We start from the raw sequence: 14,484 nt of genomic DNA, 5'->3' as shown, positions 1-14,484 counted from the left end.
ATATTTATGGAAATAAGTGACGAATCGTGCGAAAACACCACCTGATACTATACCCATTACAGTGACAATATACGAGACGGCCCCTATAGCCCAATGGTTATTGACCCTGCCTACTGAGCTGAAGGTCCTGGGTTCGAATCCCTGTAGCTGCAAACATTTATATGATGAATATGGATGTTGGTTTCCGAGTCATGGATGTTTATATGTAGTTATTATTTATGTATAAAGTATGTATATTGTCTTAAATATATCGTTGTGTTGCACCCTTGTATAGTACAGGCTATGCCTAGTTTGGGGCAAAATAATGTGCGTAAGTGACAATATTATTATTATAATATGTAATAAGAAAGAAGAAATAAAATGTATGAGGATTTAGTAAAGCCACACTTATAAAAAATATGATTTCAATCGTTACGCATCACAATACGATCTAAGGCTGTGATGTATAGAGCGAACTGAGAGCGCACGTTTTGTTCAGACTTAACTCACATAAAACTCAGCTGAGGGCAAACTTAATATTTTTATAATGAAAATAAGCGACGAGATGAGCAGGACGCTCAGGTGGTGGTAATTGATGCGCTCTGCCCATTACAATACAGTGAAGCTCAAAATTATTGGAAAACCCAAAAATTCTGAGCGGCACTACATCTGCCTTCGACACCTTGAGACATAAGATGTCAAGTCTCATTTGCCCAGTGATTTCACCAGCTACGGCACCATTTAGATCGAACACAGTAATGCTTACACATTACTGCTGGTAGCCATAATCTAGCCGGTATCTGGTGCAAAAGAGCCACTGGAAACATAGTATTTGATTTCGATTTTATAGTCATTTTACAGCTAAAATTATACTGATGCTATGAAGATTGATGAAGCTAAGACAGTCCAATGCAAAAATCAAGTTCGCGTTTTATCACACTCAGGTAAGTTTTACGTAAGTAGAGTCTGAGTAAAGTCTAAGTACGCTATATAGATCTGAAGGCTTATAAGGGCCGTTCCTAATATTCAGTCTATCTCTTACTTGAGATATAAATCGTAACTATCGTTGACTTTTCTGTCCCAATAAACTTATCGACGGTAAGTCACCTTATCCGTACACGCTGTCTGTCAATGCGACGACGTATAGCTTACCAGCGATAGAAGTTTGTATGGAAATATCAATTCACGCGTCCTAACATAAGGCCATAAGAATGACTTATCGGGTATATTGGGACAGCTTCAGATTATTGACTGCTGATTACTGACAGTAGAAGGTAGTAATTTATCTCTATCTGTAGATAATAGTATTTTGGGAACGGCCGTAACTGCATTCGTTACTCTGACATTTGACGGATCTCTCATTTGCTTATAAGTACACCGGCACCCATCCCAAACCGAAACAAACTATATACCGGAATTTTGCTTTAATTAATGGTCGCGTCATATTCATTTTAAAAGAACTTATTCATTATCATGAATTCGTTCACACAAATAATTACACATTTAACAAAAAAAGTCCTTGAAATACAATCTGTATACACTGGCCTGCAAAAGTAAGTATCACACTTTTCAAATTAAATTTTTTTCTTAGCTATAGAAGGTAGAGATTTAAGATTAAAAACGTTTTGTTGCAAATTTTATAGGCTTTAATTCTTAGAAACTAAAATTATACATTAGTAACATTTTTAACTTAAAAAAGATAAAACAATGAAAATAGACATTTTTAGTTTAGTGTAAAAAATTCAACTAAAATGTATTACATGTTATTTAATTTTTAATAACTGGTATTGCCTCCTCGAGCTCTGATTACAGCTTCGAGCCGGTTTGGCATACTGAACACTAGGTTTCGGAGCCCATGTTGGGGAATATTCTCCCATTCTTCAACCAGGGCCTGCTTTAGTGCCCTACCTTTAGTAGGTGGTGGTCTGCGATTTCTGACTAGCCTCCCAAGTTCATCCCAGGCGTGTTCAATCGGGTTGAGATCAGGACTTCTTAATGGCCAAGCCATCACGCTGATACCGACCTCCTGAATATACTCTTGTACGATATGAGCCGTGTGTGGCCGGGCATTATCATGCATCAGCATTGATCCATCACCTATATTTGCTAAATACGGCCCTGTATACTCATTGAGAATCTCTTGAGCATATCTTTGCCCAGTGAGGGTGCCATTTTCTATGGGTGCTCTGTGTGACCTTCTGAAGATATGCCATCCCATACATGTACAATGTCTCCACCGTATTGGACTCTTTCTGAGATGCAGGCTTGAAGGTATCGCTCACCAAGTCGCCTGTAAACACTTCGCCTTCCATCAGAAGTGTAAAGGGAGCTCACTACTCGATGCTGTCTCTCGAGTTTTGGGCCACTCGCTGGTTTTCGGAGTTTCAAAGTTGCTTCAGCAAGTCTTCTTCTCACTGTACTGTCACTAATGTAGTCCCTCCGGGTCTGAAGTAGCTGTTGCTGGACTTCAACTGCATTTTGGTGGCGATTTCTTAACACAGTGGAAATAATATAACGATCTTCTCGGGCACTGGTACACCTGGGACTGCCATTACAAGGTCTCCTCAGATGGTGTCCAGTCTCTTCGTACCTTCGCTTTACCTTCTGGACCGTTCGTACCGTCACACCCACCATTCTTGCAGTGCGACGCATACTGATGCCTAGTTCCAGAAAAGCCATGGTACTAGCACATTCTTCAACTGAAAGAGGCATGATTAATAAATGTTATGTGCTTTTTAGCATAAATTTTTAAAACAAGACCCATCGATCTTGAAAAAAATTTAAAACAGAAAGAAAAATGTGTATGGTAAAATTTAATTCGGAAACGTCGACTTTGAAAAAGGAATGGTTTTGTTTTTGAAGTTTTTTTCAGCCAATTCATAAAAGAAGGTTACCGACTATAAAGTTTTTATGTACAAAATTAAATTCTCTTTGGAGTCCTTTTTATTTCGAAAGTATATCTTGTAAACTGTAAACGTTATCCCAATTTTAAAAGTGTGATACTTACTTTTGAAGGCCAGTGTATATAAAAGAGAATGTATGTTTGTATGTTCCCTAATAACTCATAAACTATTCGACCGATCTCAATGAAATCTTTTGTAATAGATTCGTTGAAGCTCAAGGAAGGTTTACATATATCATTTATATGGCAAAACGACGTTTGCCAGGTCAGCTAGATATAAATACAATACAAATATAAGTAAATGAAAAAACCGCCAACACTACGTAATTATGTTTGTTTTTAGGAACTCCGAAACTAACATGTCATTATTTAGATAAAAACTGAATAAACGTGTTTTTACACGCTTTTTATTAGCTTCACCTGTATGTATGTTTGTTTGTTCATTTGGGCGCGATTTTGACCCACTTTAAACGGCCAGATTTTGTTCGAACTTTGTACATTTATCGAAGACCGATGACAGTACATTAATTTGATAAAATTGTTCCATTTTTCTATTTGCAATATAAGATTTTTGATAATATATATAATTTTCATTTATCGCCTATATGCCAGGAATTGATGTTAATTTTAAATTTCAACCATTATCTATAACCGATTTATTTTATATTAGGCAATTTTCGAATACCAAAGAGAACTTTCAATTCAACAATGCAAATATGTAATAGTTTAGAAAAACAAAAAAAAAATACTTTTATAAATAAACCAAACTAAAAAGCGTGTTTTTATTTATTTTTTAACTACTACGTATCTTGTGCGAACAGCTACCTCACGTGCTAACTACAATGATGACCAGAGAGAGACAGATCAAGAAAATAGTCGTATTGCTATGTCAGAATTGCGTTCTTTAGTGAATGACATTGAAGTACATGGGCTTAGAATGCAACGAGTTCGTGCACATCGAACAGCCATAATATTTTTATCGAGCTCACAAAACACCTGTCGGTGAACACACAAGGAGGTGTAATTCACACACCATTGATGAAGTAGTCACTGTGGTAGAAAATTTACAATCTATAGCAATTGCTATTTTAATAATTATTCTTACATATGATGTGATGATTCTATGAGAGAATTTATTGACGCATGGATTGACAGTTCTGCTGTGAAACAATTTCATTATAACACATTGACAAATTCTTTAAAAAAAACATTATATTATTTATTATATACAGAGCATCGTCTGTCGGGTCAGTTAGTTTTAAAATAATTTATTCATTAACATGAATTCGTCAGCACAAATAATTATACATATAACAAAAAAAGTCCTTGAATTACAATTATAAATACAATAAGTAAATGAAAAAATCGCCAACACGACGTTAATTATGTTTGTTTTTGGTAACTCCGATACAAACATGTCATTACTTCGATAAAATGTGTTTTTAAGCAGCATAGAACTTGACGTTTATATTTTCACAACATTTTAATAATTCTTACTCCACGGCTACTTGGCACAGGAAGCCGGCTAGATTATGGCCACCACACCACATGCGTGCCTATTTCTGCCATGAAGCAGAAATGTGTTAACATTACTGTGTTTCGGTCTGAAGGGCGCCGTAGCTAATGAAATTGCTGGGCAAATGAGACTTAACATCTTATGTCTCAAGGTGATGAGCGCAATTGTAGTGCCGCTCATATTTTTGGGTTTTTCAAGAATCCTGAGCGGCACTGCATTGTAATGGGTAAGGCGTATCAATTACCATCAGCTGAACGTCCTGCTCGTCTCGTCCTTTATTTTAATAAAAAAAAACCCCGTTCAAAATACAAGTTAGTAGTTATTTTTCAAGATAATATTATGAAAAACTTTGTTAGGAGTTTCATTTTAATTTAATTTAATTTCATCAGTCGTATTTGTCGCCATTTTAATACACTTACTCAAAATATGTAATCAGCAACTCAATTTATTTAATTCCACGTTAACCTGTTTTCGTCGTAATGTCATTGACTCACTGCGTAAGGGAGCTCATTTGTAGAAATAACTATTTTTGATATTAATTACAACTATTTTTGTTACACTACTTAAAATAATCCGTATGCCTCTAAATCTGTTATACATGCCAGTAATTGATATTTTTGCTTAGAATACTTATAGAAAACCGAGCAAAATAGAAAATATATTTTGAAATTAAAAATTAACTTCAATTCCTGCCTTGTAGACGATAGATGAAAATTATATAAATTAACAAAAATCATATTTTCAAATTGAAATGATTTAAGTAATCAAATTAATATATTGTCATCGGTCTTCGATAATTCTACGAATTTTTAGCGAAATCTGGCCGTTTAAAGTGGGTCAAAATCGCGCCCAAATGAGCCGGTTACAAACAAACATACATACAGGTAAAGCTAATAAAAAGCGTATAAAAATAATAGAATAAAAAAAAATTAATAGCCCTGTTATTACAATTGTTGTAAATTGAAAAAATATGACATCTGTGAATATCATCCGAGTTGATTGCGTGAACATTATTAATAATTTATGTCTGTCCATATTAAGGTCTGTTAGAATGATACATTATTTAACATTTTAAATCAATGGATAAACATGTATATTGAATTTATAACACCAATAAGAGCTCTTAATAGCTCTTAATAGTGATTTTCATTATTATAACACTAGAAATAAGGGATTGCATGTAAGTAATTCTAGTAGGCTTCATAATAGCTTTGAGGGTAAATGTATACACTTTTATAATAAAGTCCCAGCCACTGTTCAGGCATTATCTATAAATAAATTTAAATGTTTTATAAAAAAAAATGGCTCTGTCGTAAATCCTGGGACTAGATTGTGATTATTTTATAGCGATAGAAATGACTGTACAATATTGTATATTTTTATTGAAAAGAGCGCAAAATAAGAATGCTGGGAGTTTCTGGCGCCGCTACTTCTCTCTCAAAGCACCATTTGTTTCCGAAGCGGTAGTAGTATCTAGTATATTAGAAATAACATCAGAAAGAATTCAAAAGAAATCAATTTTGAGAATATAAATGCCTTTTATGCCTTTTATAATATATATAATTATAGTAAGGTTAATTATTAGAATATATTATATAATTATAACATAGTTTGGATTTACCCATGTGATATCAACGTAAAATCATTGGTTTTTTTCAAAATAAATTGTTGAGAAACATCAAACCAGTTACTTACGTATCTTGACATTGAATTATTGAAGTCCAGTTTGGTTTTGCAAAGCGGAGTTACATAAAGTTTGTTGCAACAGCAGGCTTGCTAAGTTACCAGCGACAGATAGCTGGAAACATTCACCGTGCGCGGCCATGCGACGATCATCTACGCAACTTTTATTTACCTACGTAAATTAATACGAGTTGATAAATTATAGGGTTTATATGCCGGTCGTGCGTTAGTACATTAAAATGTCGCTATCGGTCTAAAAGTGAAGAGCTATGTTACGCTCTTGACTAGAATAATATTTATTTTATTGACATGTGATAACAATCTTCGATAACAAATCTTTTCGTCTCTGTACTAGTTGCGAAACCCACCATTCCCAAGTAATGTGTAATAGTGTCTGAGTGCTTTCATAAAAATGAAATTCCCGAAGAAAGTGATTACGTTAACTGATTTGTGGGTGTTTTCGAGTGAGAAATCAAGTGATTTTTACTTATCTTCATGGCAGAAAGGAGAGTCGCCGGTACCAATGTTGATAGTAAGATTGGTCCTCGCGGGGATTTCGAGCGGAATCTTCGCCTGGTCCCTTTACTCTGGTGCATCATGGTACTGGCTGGTATTTCTGACAAACTGGGGAATATTATTTGTCTTCTTGATGACAATTAGTGGTCTCTCGGTTTCTATTATGTCTGCACGTAAGAAACTCTCTGGTAAGTTATTTTGCCTAATTATGTTTAAACGGATTTTTAATGATCTAATCAGGTTTAACAATAACGGGTTTGGGGATTGCTGATGCCTGAGTATACGAGATTTTTCAGTAGTCTGATGAGTAACAAACGGGGTTTGACGGCAGGAACCCAGAAAGTATACAGAATACAATATGACGTGTTGCGAAATACAAAAGAATTGTTAACACATTTTTAAATTCCCGCAAAAAAATTGATTATATATTCAAAAATTCGTTTTAATATATGTTTGTGTGTGTGTGTGTGTGTGTTGTGTGTGTGTGTGTGTGTGTGTGTGTTGTGTGTGTGTGTGGATGTATGTAAACCTCTTATAACTTTAGAACGGCTCGACCGATTTGAAAGCGGTTGGCACCTTTCGAAAGGGCTTGACCAAACATGGATTGGTTGGTTGGATGGACGGATTTTAATGGGGATTACTTCATGGAGTGCAGTTTAGTCCAACTTGAGAGATAGAATAGTTTTTATTTCGATTTGGGACCCATAATTATTTTTATATCCAATATTTGTTTTGTATGGACATATTTTCTATGAGAGAATCTAGACGCACGGTTTGACAGTTCTGCTGTGCAACAATTTCATTATAATAACAGGGAGCATATTTTACGATATAATTCTTGATGTCATTAAATATTATAGACAAATTCATAAAAAAAACTATAGTTTATTTAATATGTACCTACATAACAACGTCTGTTGGGTCAGCTAGTAATATATATAATATATAGGTACCTACTTTAAAAATCTTTACGTCATTCATATTCTTGATTCGTCGAAAATGCAGAAATATTCTTCATTTGTCACAAAAAGTATAAGTAATTGTTATAATGAGTTTTATTATATCCCTTACTTAAAATATAAATGTTTGATTTCCCATGTTACGTCCCACCTCTAGAGGAATGATTTCCGCGTTAAAAACTATCCTATATCCGTTTCACTGACTGAAACTATTTCTATACTTGTCAGTACTATATACTTGTCACTATTTCTATATCAGTTCAGCGGCTTAAGTGTGATAAGGTAACAGATAGGTAGACAGACTTACTCTCGCATCATCATCAGCCGGAAGACATCCACTGCTGGACAAAGGCCTCCCCCAAAGATTTCCACGATGATCGGTCCTGCGCTGCCCTCATCCAACGTATTTCGGCGATTTTAACCAGGTCGTGGGTCCATCTTGTGGAGGGCCTACCAACACTTCGTCCTCGCGGTACGTGGTCGCTATTCGAGGACTTTTCTGTCCCAACGGCCATCTGTCCGTCGAACTATATGCCCTGCCCACTGCCACTTCAGTTTCGCAATCATTTGGGCTACATCGGTGTCCTCGCATATGGATTATCAATTCAAGATTAGTTAGTTAGTTTGTCTGGCTATTCACGCACTTAGCCTCTTAATTGGGCCATTCTGCGTGTCCGTGCGTCTTCTTCCACCAACCCCGACCGTCCCAGATATCTAGTAGCCCTTTCATATTGCTACATGCAGGAAGGAAGCGATGTTGGAGATCGGATGATTTCTGCCAGTTGTTCGGCCAAACTCTTGCATTGTATTATTGGCACGTTTTCTTGCTTCTTTTCTGCCTCCATGCACCCACTCCATAAGGGGTGTGTGGGGTCGTTAGTTAGTAAGTAGTTAGTAAGTTAGTGTCTAAGCCATGGCCAACGACCGTTAAAGTTTACGATGCATGTCGTGGGTTATTTTTGTTTTTGGTATTTAAACAGATAATTTTTCCGAGCATTTACTAACTTCGTAATCGCAAAATTAAACTCACAATTAAATTATCTGATATGTAATTATATAAAGATAATGAGAAGTTGTTTTTTGTCTGTTTCAATTCGTTAATCTTCAAAGTTCTCGTCTAATTTGAATAATAATTTTTGTATACGACAGCTAGAGTCTTGAGAAATTGTATCGGATATATTCAGCTACATCTCTTTCCTTGTGCCTCGTCCAAACCCAACGAACAACGGCACATCAATGGTCTTTCTTCTCTTTCATTCTCCGCGACACACATAATTTACCAGTGGGAGACTCCTTTGCACAGGATGACGGCTAAATTATTGGTACCACATGGGCGCCTATATCTGCCGTAAAGCAGTATGTGTGAGCATTAGTGTGTTTTGATCTTCATTAACATCTTATGTCTCAAGGTGAGGAGCGCAGTTGTAGTGCCGCTCAGAAATTTTGGGTTTTTCAAGAATCTTGAGCGGCAATACATTGTATTGAGCAGGACGTATCAATTCCCGTCAGCTAAACGACCTCATCGTCGTGTGCCTCGTTATCTTTAAAAAACAAAAAAAAATATTTCTCCTTCGCTCCATAACGTAAAACAGCCGAATTACCAAATATGGTTCTAAGAAAATACATAAGACTTAATGTTTCAGCATCAATTTGTCCCCTGTGTTTGACTTTGATTAGATTGTGATATACATACCAAAAATATGTAAAACAAAAAAGAAACAGTAAATTAAGTCAAAAATGCTCGTTTTAACATAGGACGATAACGGTAACTACATGATGTATTCGGGCTGATATTATATTCTTAATCGCCATGTTGGATGTTTTTTTTAATGAAAATAAGGAACAAGACGAGCAGGACGTAGGTAATTTGGCTAATACAGGAAAATCGTGGAGCGAAAGAGAATTTTTTTTTATGAAAATAAGGGATGAGATGAGCAGTTCGTTCAGCTGATTATATGATATGCCCTGCCCATTACAATGCAGTGCTCTGGATTCTTGAACGCAAAAATTCTGAGCGGCACTACAATAACGATCACCACCCTGAGACTAAGATGTTAAGTCTCATTTCCCCAGTAATTTCACTAGCTACAGTGCATTTCAAATCGAAATACAATAATAATGCTTACACATTACTGCTACACAGCAGAAGTAGGCGTCGTGGTGGTAACCATAATCTAATTGGCATCCGGTGGACCCTCCCACTATTTGATGCTGTTCCACTTTTCTTTAATGTGGTGAATATTTGTGACAGTGACAAGAAGAACGTTATGAAAATGGTTTTATTATTTGTTGTTGATTTGTAAAATTTTACTAATTCTTCTTCACAGTCGTTCCCTCATTGCTGAGGATCGTGACTCCGCTTAAGTTCGTCTACAGCTTTCTTCCATCTGTTTCGGTCTGTCGCATGGTGGAGTGCGATCCTGATGGGTTGGTTAGTCTGCTCGGATATTTGGTCAGACCAGCGTCGTGGGCTCCGGTCTCTTGGTCTCTTCCCCTCAATATTCCTGGTGACCATCAAAGGTTATCAGCACCGCGTCGTGCATAAATAAATACAAATACTTTACTATAAAGCTAAACATCCTATGTTCCTTATTAAGAATTGAATTTATCATTCAAATTATTACAGTTTATAAAAAATATGCATATATTTTAGGTATGTGGCAATGCAGAACTCCACTATAATAATTTAATTATAAAGTATAGCCAACTGAAAAGTAGGTTTGTATTAAAAATTCAAATTTGGTTGAATGTATCTTAAATTGGAGAATAACTCCATTAAATCTGTCCCGTAGGGAATCTTCTGAATGTTTCTAGAATCTGCATTTCTTCTATGCAATACAGTATTAAAATTCCGATTTATAAAATTGATCGTTTCATGTAATACTATCTTATGACGACCTGTATAGCCGAGTGGTTAGCGATCCTACCTACTAAGCTCCCGGGTTCGAATCCCGGTAGGTGCAAGCATTTATATCATGAATATGGATGTTTGTTTCCGAGTCATGGATGTTTAAATGTATTTATGTATGTTTATATGAATTTATGTATGTTTAAGTATATTGTATTAAATATATCATTGTCTTGTAACCCATGGCACTATATATGTTTAACTTGGGGCAATATAATTTCTGTAAAAAGTGCGCCAATATTATTATTTTATTATTATATTATGCACGGTTTCATACTGTATCGACAATTATATATCCTCACTAATATCGTCATAGACAGTGATGTACCGATATCGACTATATCGATAACAATATTTTTATAGCTCGTTTGTTATCTTCCAAAAATAAATTAATATACTAGCTGACCCAGCAAAAGTTGTTTTGCCATATAAAATTATAATAAAAAATCAATAATTAAAATTTTTGGTGTATAAAAATTGATTACGACCGATTCTCAAACGTACCAAATATATCGTACATAAAATTTATCGTACTATATTAGTTATTATATTCATATGCCATCTTACAACTCTATTGCGTATCTGTGGATGGAATAGAATAATATTAAAACCGCGATACAAAAATAGGTGTTGATCGTAGACGGGTGAAAATTTGAAGTTAAATGTATTTTTTGATGCTGAATCATAATAAAAATAAAAAAGATCAAAAAGATAAAAAAAAAATGGAGTGGGAGACCCTTATCATTTAGGGGTATGAAAAATAGATGTTGGCCGATTCTCAGACCTACCCGATATATGTACACACAAATTTTCAAACAAATTAGTTTAGCCGTTTTGCAGGAGTTTGGTAACAAACACTGGGACACGAGAATTTTATATATCAGATGTAGCTTTATATTACATGTTCATTGCTGCCTCAAATACCACGCATTAAAAAGTTTTGATGGCGAAACGGATGTACAGATGTCGTGGTCGTTGGACCTGACGATATATACAGGTGTCTTGTCCGTTTACATTAACGTTATCGTCTAGTGTTACAAAGAGGATGTAAATCTAATTATAATAATTAACCTCGTAATACGAAGCGGGAATGCCTAAGTTAAAATTGAAATTTTGTTTAGTATGAAATATGCAGTGATTTGGCATAACTTTGAAATAGTAGTAGTTACAGTATGGCGATTGACGACAAAGTATAATCCGGCTAAGTTTGAAAGCGAGCAGTTGCTTATAACGTAGTGGATTTCGGCTATCTCGAAATAAAATTTGAAAACAAAATTTTATGAACGATGCGGGGCTCGAACCCACGACCTCTGGCGTTCCGTGGCAGTGCTCTGCCAACTGAGCTAATCGTTCGAGTGACGTATCGTCATAAAATCTTGTATGCTTTGTTCAACTCTCAGGTTGTGGCTTCATCTACATATCTCCATTTTTGGCAAGATTATAGCCGTCATCTGTCAATCTAGCAATGACTGCACGTTCTTTTTGTCAAAAAGGGTTCGGAATGTCAAATGAATGGCAGATGAAAATTCCCTACTAAAGCAAGGAGTTATTTTCTTTCTGTATACATAAAATTCTATACGTAAGTAAGTATCCATCCTTACTCTCTGCTGTTAAAAAAAGCGGCCAAGTGCGAGTCGGATTCGCCCATGAAGGGTTCCGTAGCAGCAAGTAACATAATATAAAAGTCATATGGAAAGGAAAATGATATTAAACTATTTAATTGGAAATGGCAAAAAATGTTTGCTCAATATCATACAGTGCAAATGAGCTCACATAATTTATACGTATTAAAAAACTACTTACTAGATCTCGTTCAAACCAATTTTCGGTGGAAGTTTGCATGGTAATGTACATCACATGTCTTTTTTAGTTTTATCATTCTCTTATATTAGTTACACGGGGGGACATAGATTTCACCACTTTAAAAGTGTCTCTCGCGCAAATTATTCAGTTTAGAAAAATTATGATACTATCATACTACTATATTACACAATTATATTAGAAACCTCATATCTTTTTTGAAGACCTATCCTAAGTTTGGGAAACCCCCAAAATGTTTTTTTTTTCTAATGTAGTTCACAGAATACATCTACTTACCAAGTTTCAACAGTATAGTTCATATAGTTTTGGAAAAAAGTGGCTGTAACATACACGGACAGACAGACAGACATGACGAATCTATAAGGGTTCTGTTTTTTGCCAATTGGCTACGGAACCCTAAAACGTGTGCGTTTCTGGTTTGACGGTTTAGTTTGACGCCCGACACTAACAACTAATCTAAGTTGAACTATTTAATATTGAAATTGTTTAACTTGAGAAAAGCGTAGGTTAATACTTCAATTTTACGTATATTAATATGATAATATAAGGAAAGGTTATTAATAAATAATGTTATTGTTATTACTTAATAAAAAAAATATTGATTATAAAATATTTTATTAATCCTAGTTAAATTCATTACAATTTTGTGTATGTACAATATTAGTATCATTATTTAATCCTATAACAGTAACAATTGGTTAGAGTGAGAGAGGTGAACTGCCTACCGCTGCCGTATGCGTGCGAGAAAGGGAAGCCAGACAGACTGGCGCCGTAACGCGTTACGTTACGAAGCGGTTTATCTTTCCACAAAGAAGTTTCACTTCATAAGCCTCGCCATCGTAGTAAATACAAATAGATCAAAACCGTTTTCGAGCCATGATACACATTAGACAAAACCTGTTCATTATCTATTTTCAAGTAATTAGGGTAATTTAAATTTAATTACTTAGTGATCGCTTTGAAGTATAATAATCAGGGCATTTTGTATGACAATTTGCAATTTGATATTGCAGAGAACGTGTTTCGTCAGCTATATAGCCCGTAATAAAAATGGGACATTGTTAATTTGACGACCCATATGCAACAGTGATTAGTGAATTTAAGCTAGTTCCGCAATCTCGATTTTTGCAAATATTTGTGTGATGAATATGTTTGTTTATTGCCGATTCATGGATGTTTATTTGTTGTATGGTTCATAGTGCCTATTGTGTCAAATAATTCTATAAAATCGTTATCTGGCACCCAAAGTACATTCTTGCATATACATACATATATAATATTTAACTGACAATTCTAGAGAAAGGTAATTACGTCTAATCGAGCTTGCTTTGCCTACCATTGTGTAATTGTTTACGTTCTTTTTGTCAAACAGGAGTCGGAATGTCTGATTAATGACAGATGAAACTTCTCTACTACACCAAGGAGTTATTTTCTTTGTGTTATATATACGTAAGTCAATTTTTTGCAATTTTTTGCCACATGTCGGGGGATGTGCAATTTCCACGCGCGCTCCATTCTATTCACATGTATTACTGTTTGTTGCATATAATTAATTCCGAAATAATAGTCAATAATAGTCAAATAGTGTAACATTACATATTTTTGAGTAGCCAGTGAAACGATCTAACTTTTGTTGAAATCAGTTGTATAATATACAAATTTAATAAAACGTAATCAGTGATTAAAATTCAAACTTAACTTACGTGTGTCGGTACAATCAAAACTATTCATAAGCGTACTTGTTTGTGCCGTCACGTCTGTCATTGTGCGTGAGTCATCTTCACCGTGCAGTGCTGCGTTCAAACGAGCGAGTCAACTTGCCAGCCGCCGAGCTCCGTTTAATATCGTATTTCGTGCTAGTAAGTTTATAATCTGATCGGATAAAATATATTATGTCGCAAAATAAAACAAAACTTGGATGTTGTGAACGCCAGACTACTTCATCAAACATTTTAAACTGTGTTTCCTGCAGATTCAAATTTCATTTAAACTGTGTCAACATTAACAAGGGATTAAAGGACTTATCGGAGGAATTTAAGTCAAAGTGGATATGCCCAGGTTGTCATAGTAAGCAGCCAAAATCGGATAATACCAACACACCAATTCGACCAGCCGTAAATCACCAATCACCGGAGTCATTTAGTAATATAAATTGTAGAAGAGGAGGACAAATAGTACAAAAATATACGTCAGACATATC

The 14,484-nt window shown here is 35.2% G+C and overlaps 1 protein-coding gene across 1 annotated transcript in view; it reads left to right on the top strand.

Annotated features, from left to right (window-relative positions):
- Positions 1-6,193: 6,193 nt before the first annotated feature.
- Positions 6,194-14,484, top strand: part of LOC126977344 (protein rolling stone-like) — a 30,164-nt gene continuing 21,873 nt past the window's right edge. The window contains exon 1 of the mRNA XM_050826113.1: positions 6,194-6,784. Within this exon, the coding sequence (XP_050682070.1) occupies positions 6,493-6,784 (292 nt within the window). The 5' untranslated portion in view covers positions 6,194-6,492. The remainder of the gene's footprint in view (positions 6,785-14,484) is intronic.

This window comes from Leptidea sinapis, chromosome 44 (assembly GCF_905404315.1).
Source record: "Leptidea sinapis chromosome 44, ilLepSina1.1, whole genome shotgun sequence".
In the NCBI taxonomy this organism is placed as follows: domain Eukaryota; kingdom Metazoa; phylum Arthropoda; class Insecta; order Lepidoptera; family Pieridae; genus Leptidea; species Leptidea sinapis.
This window is presented reverse-complemented; position numbering and strand designations above follow the sequence as displayed.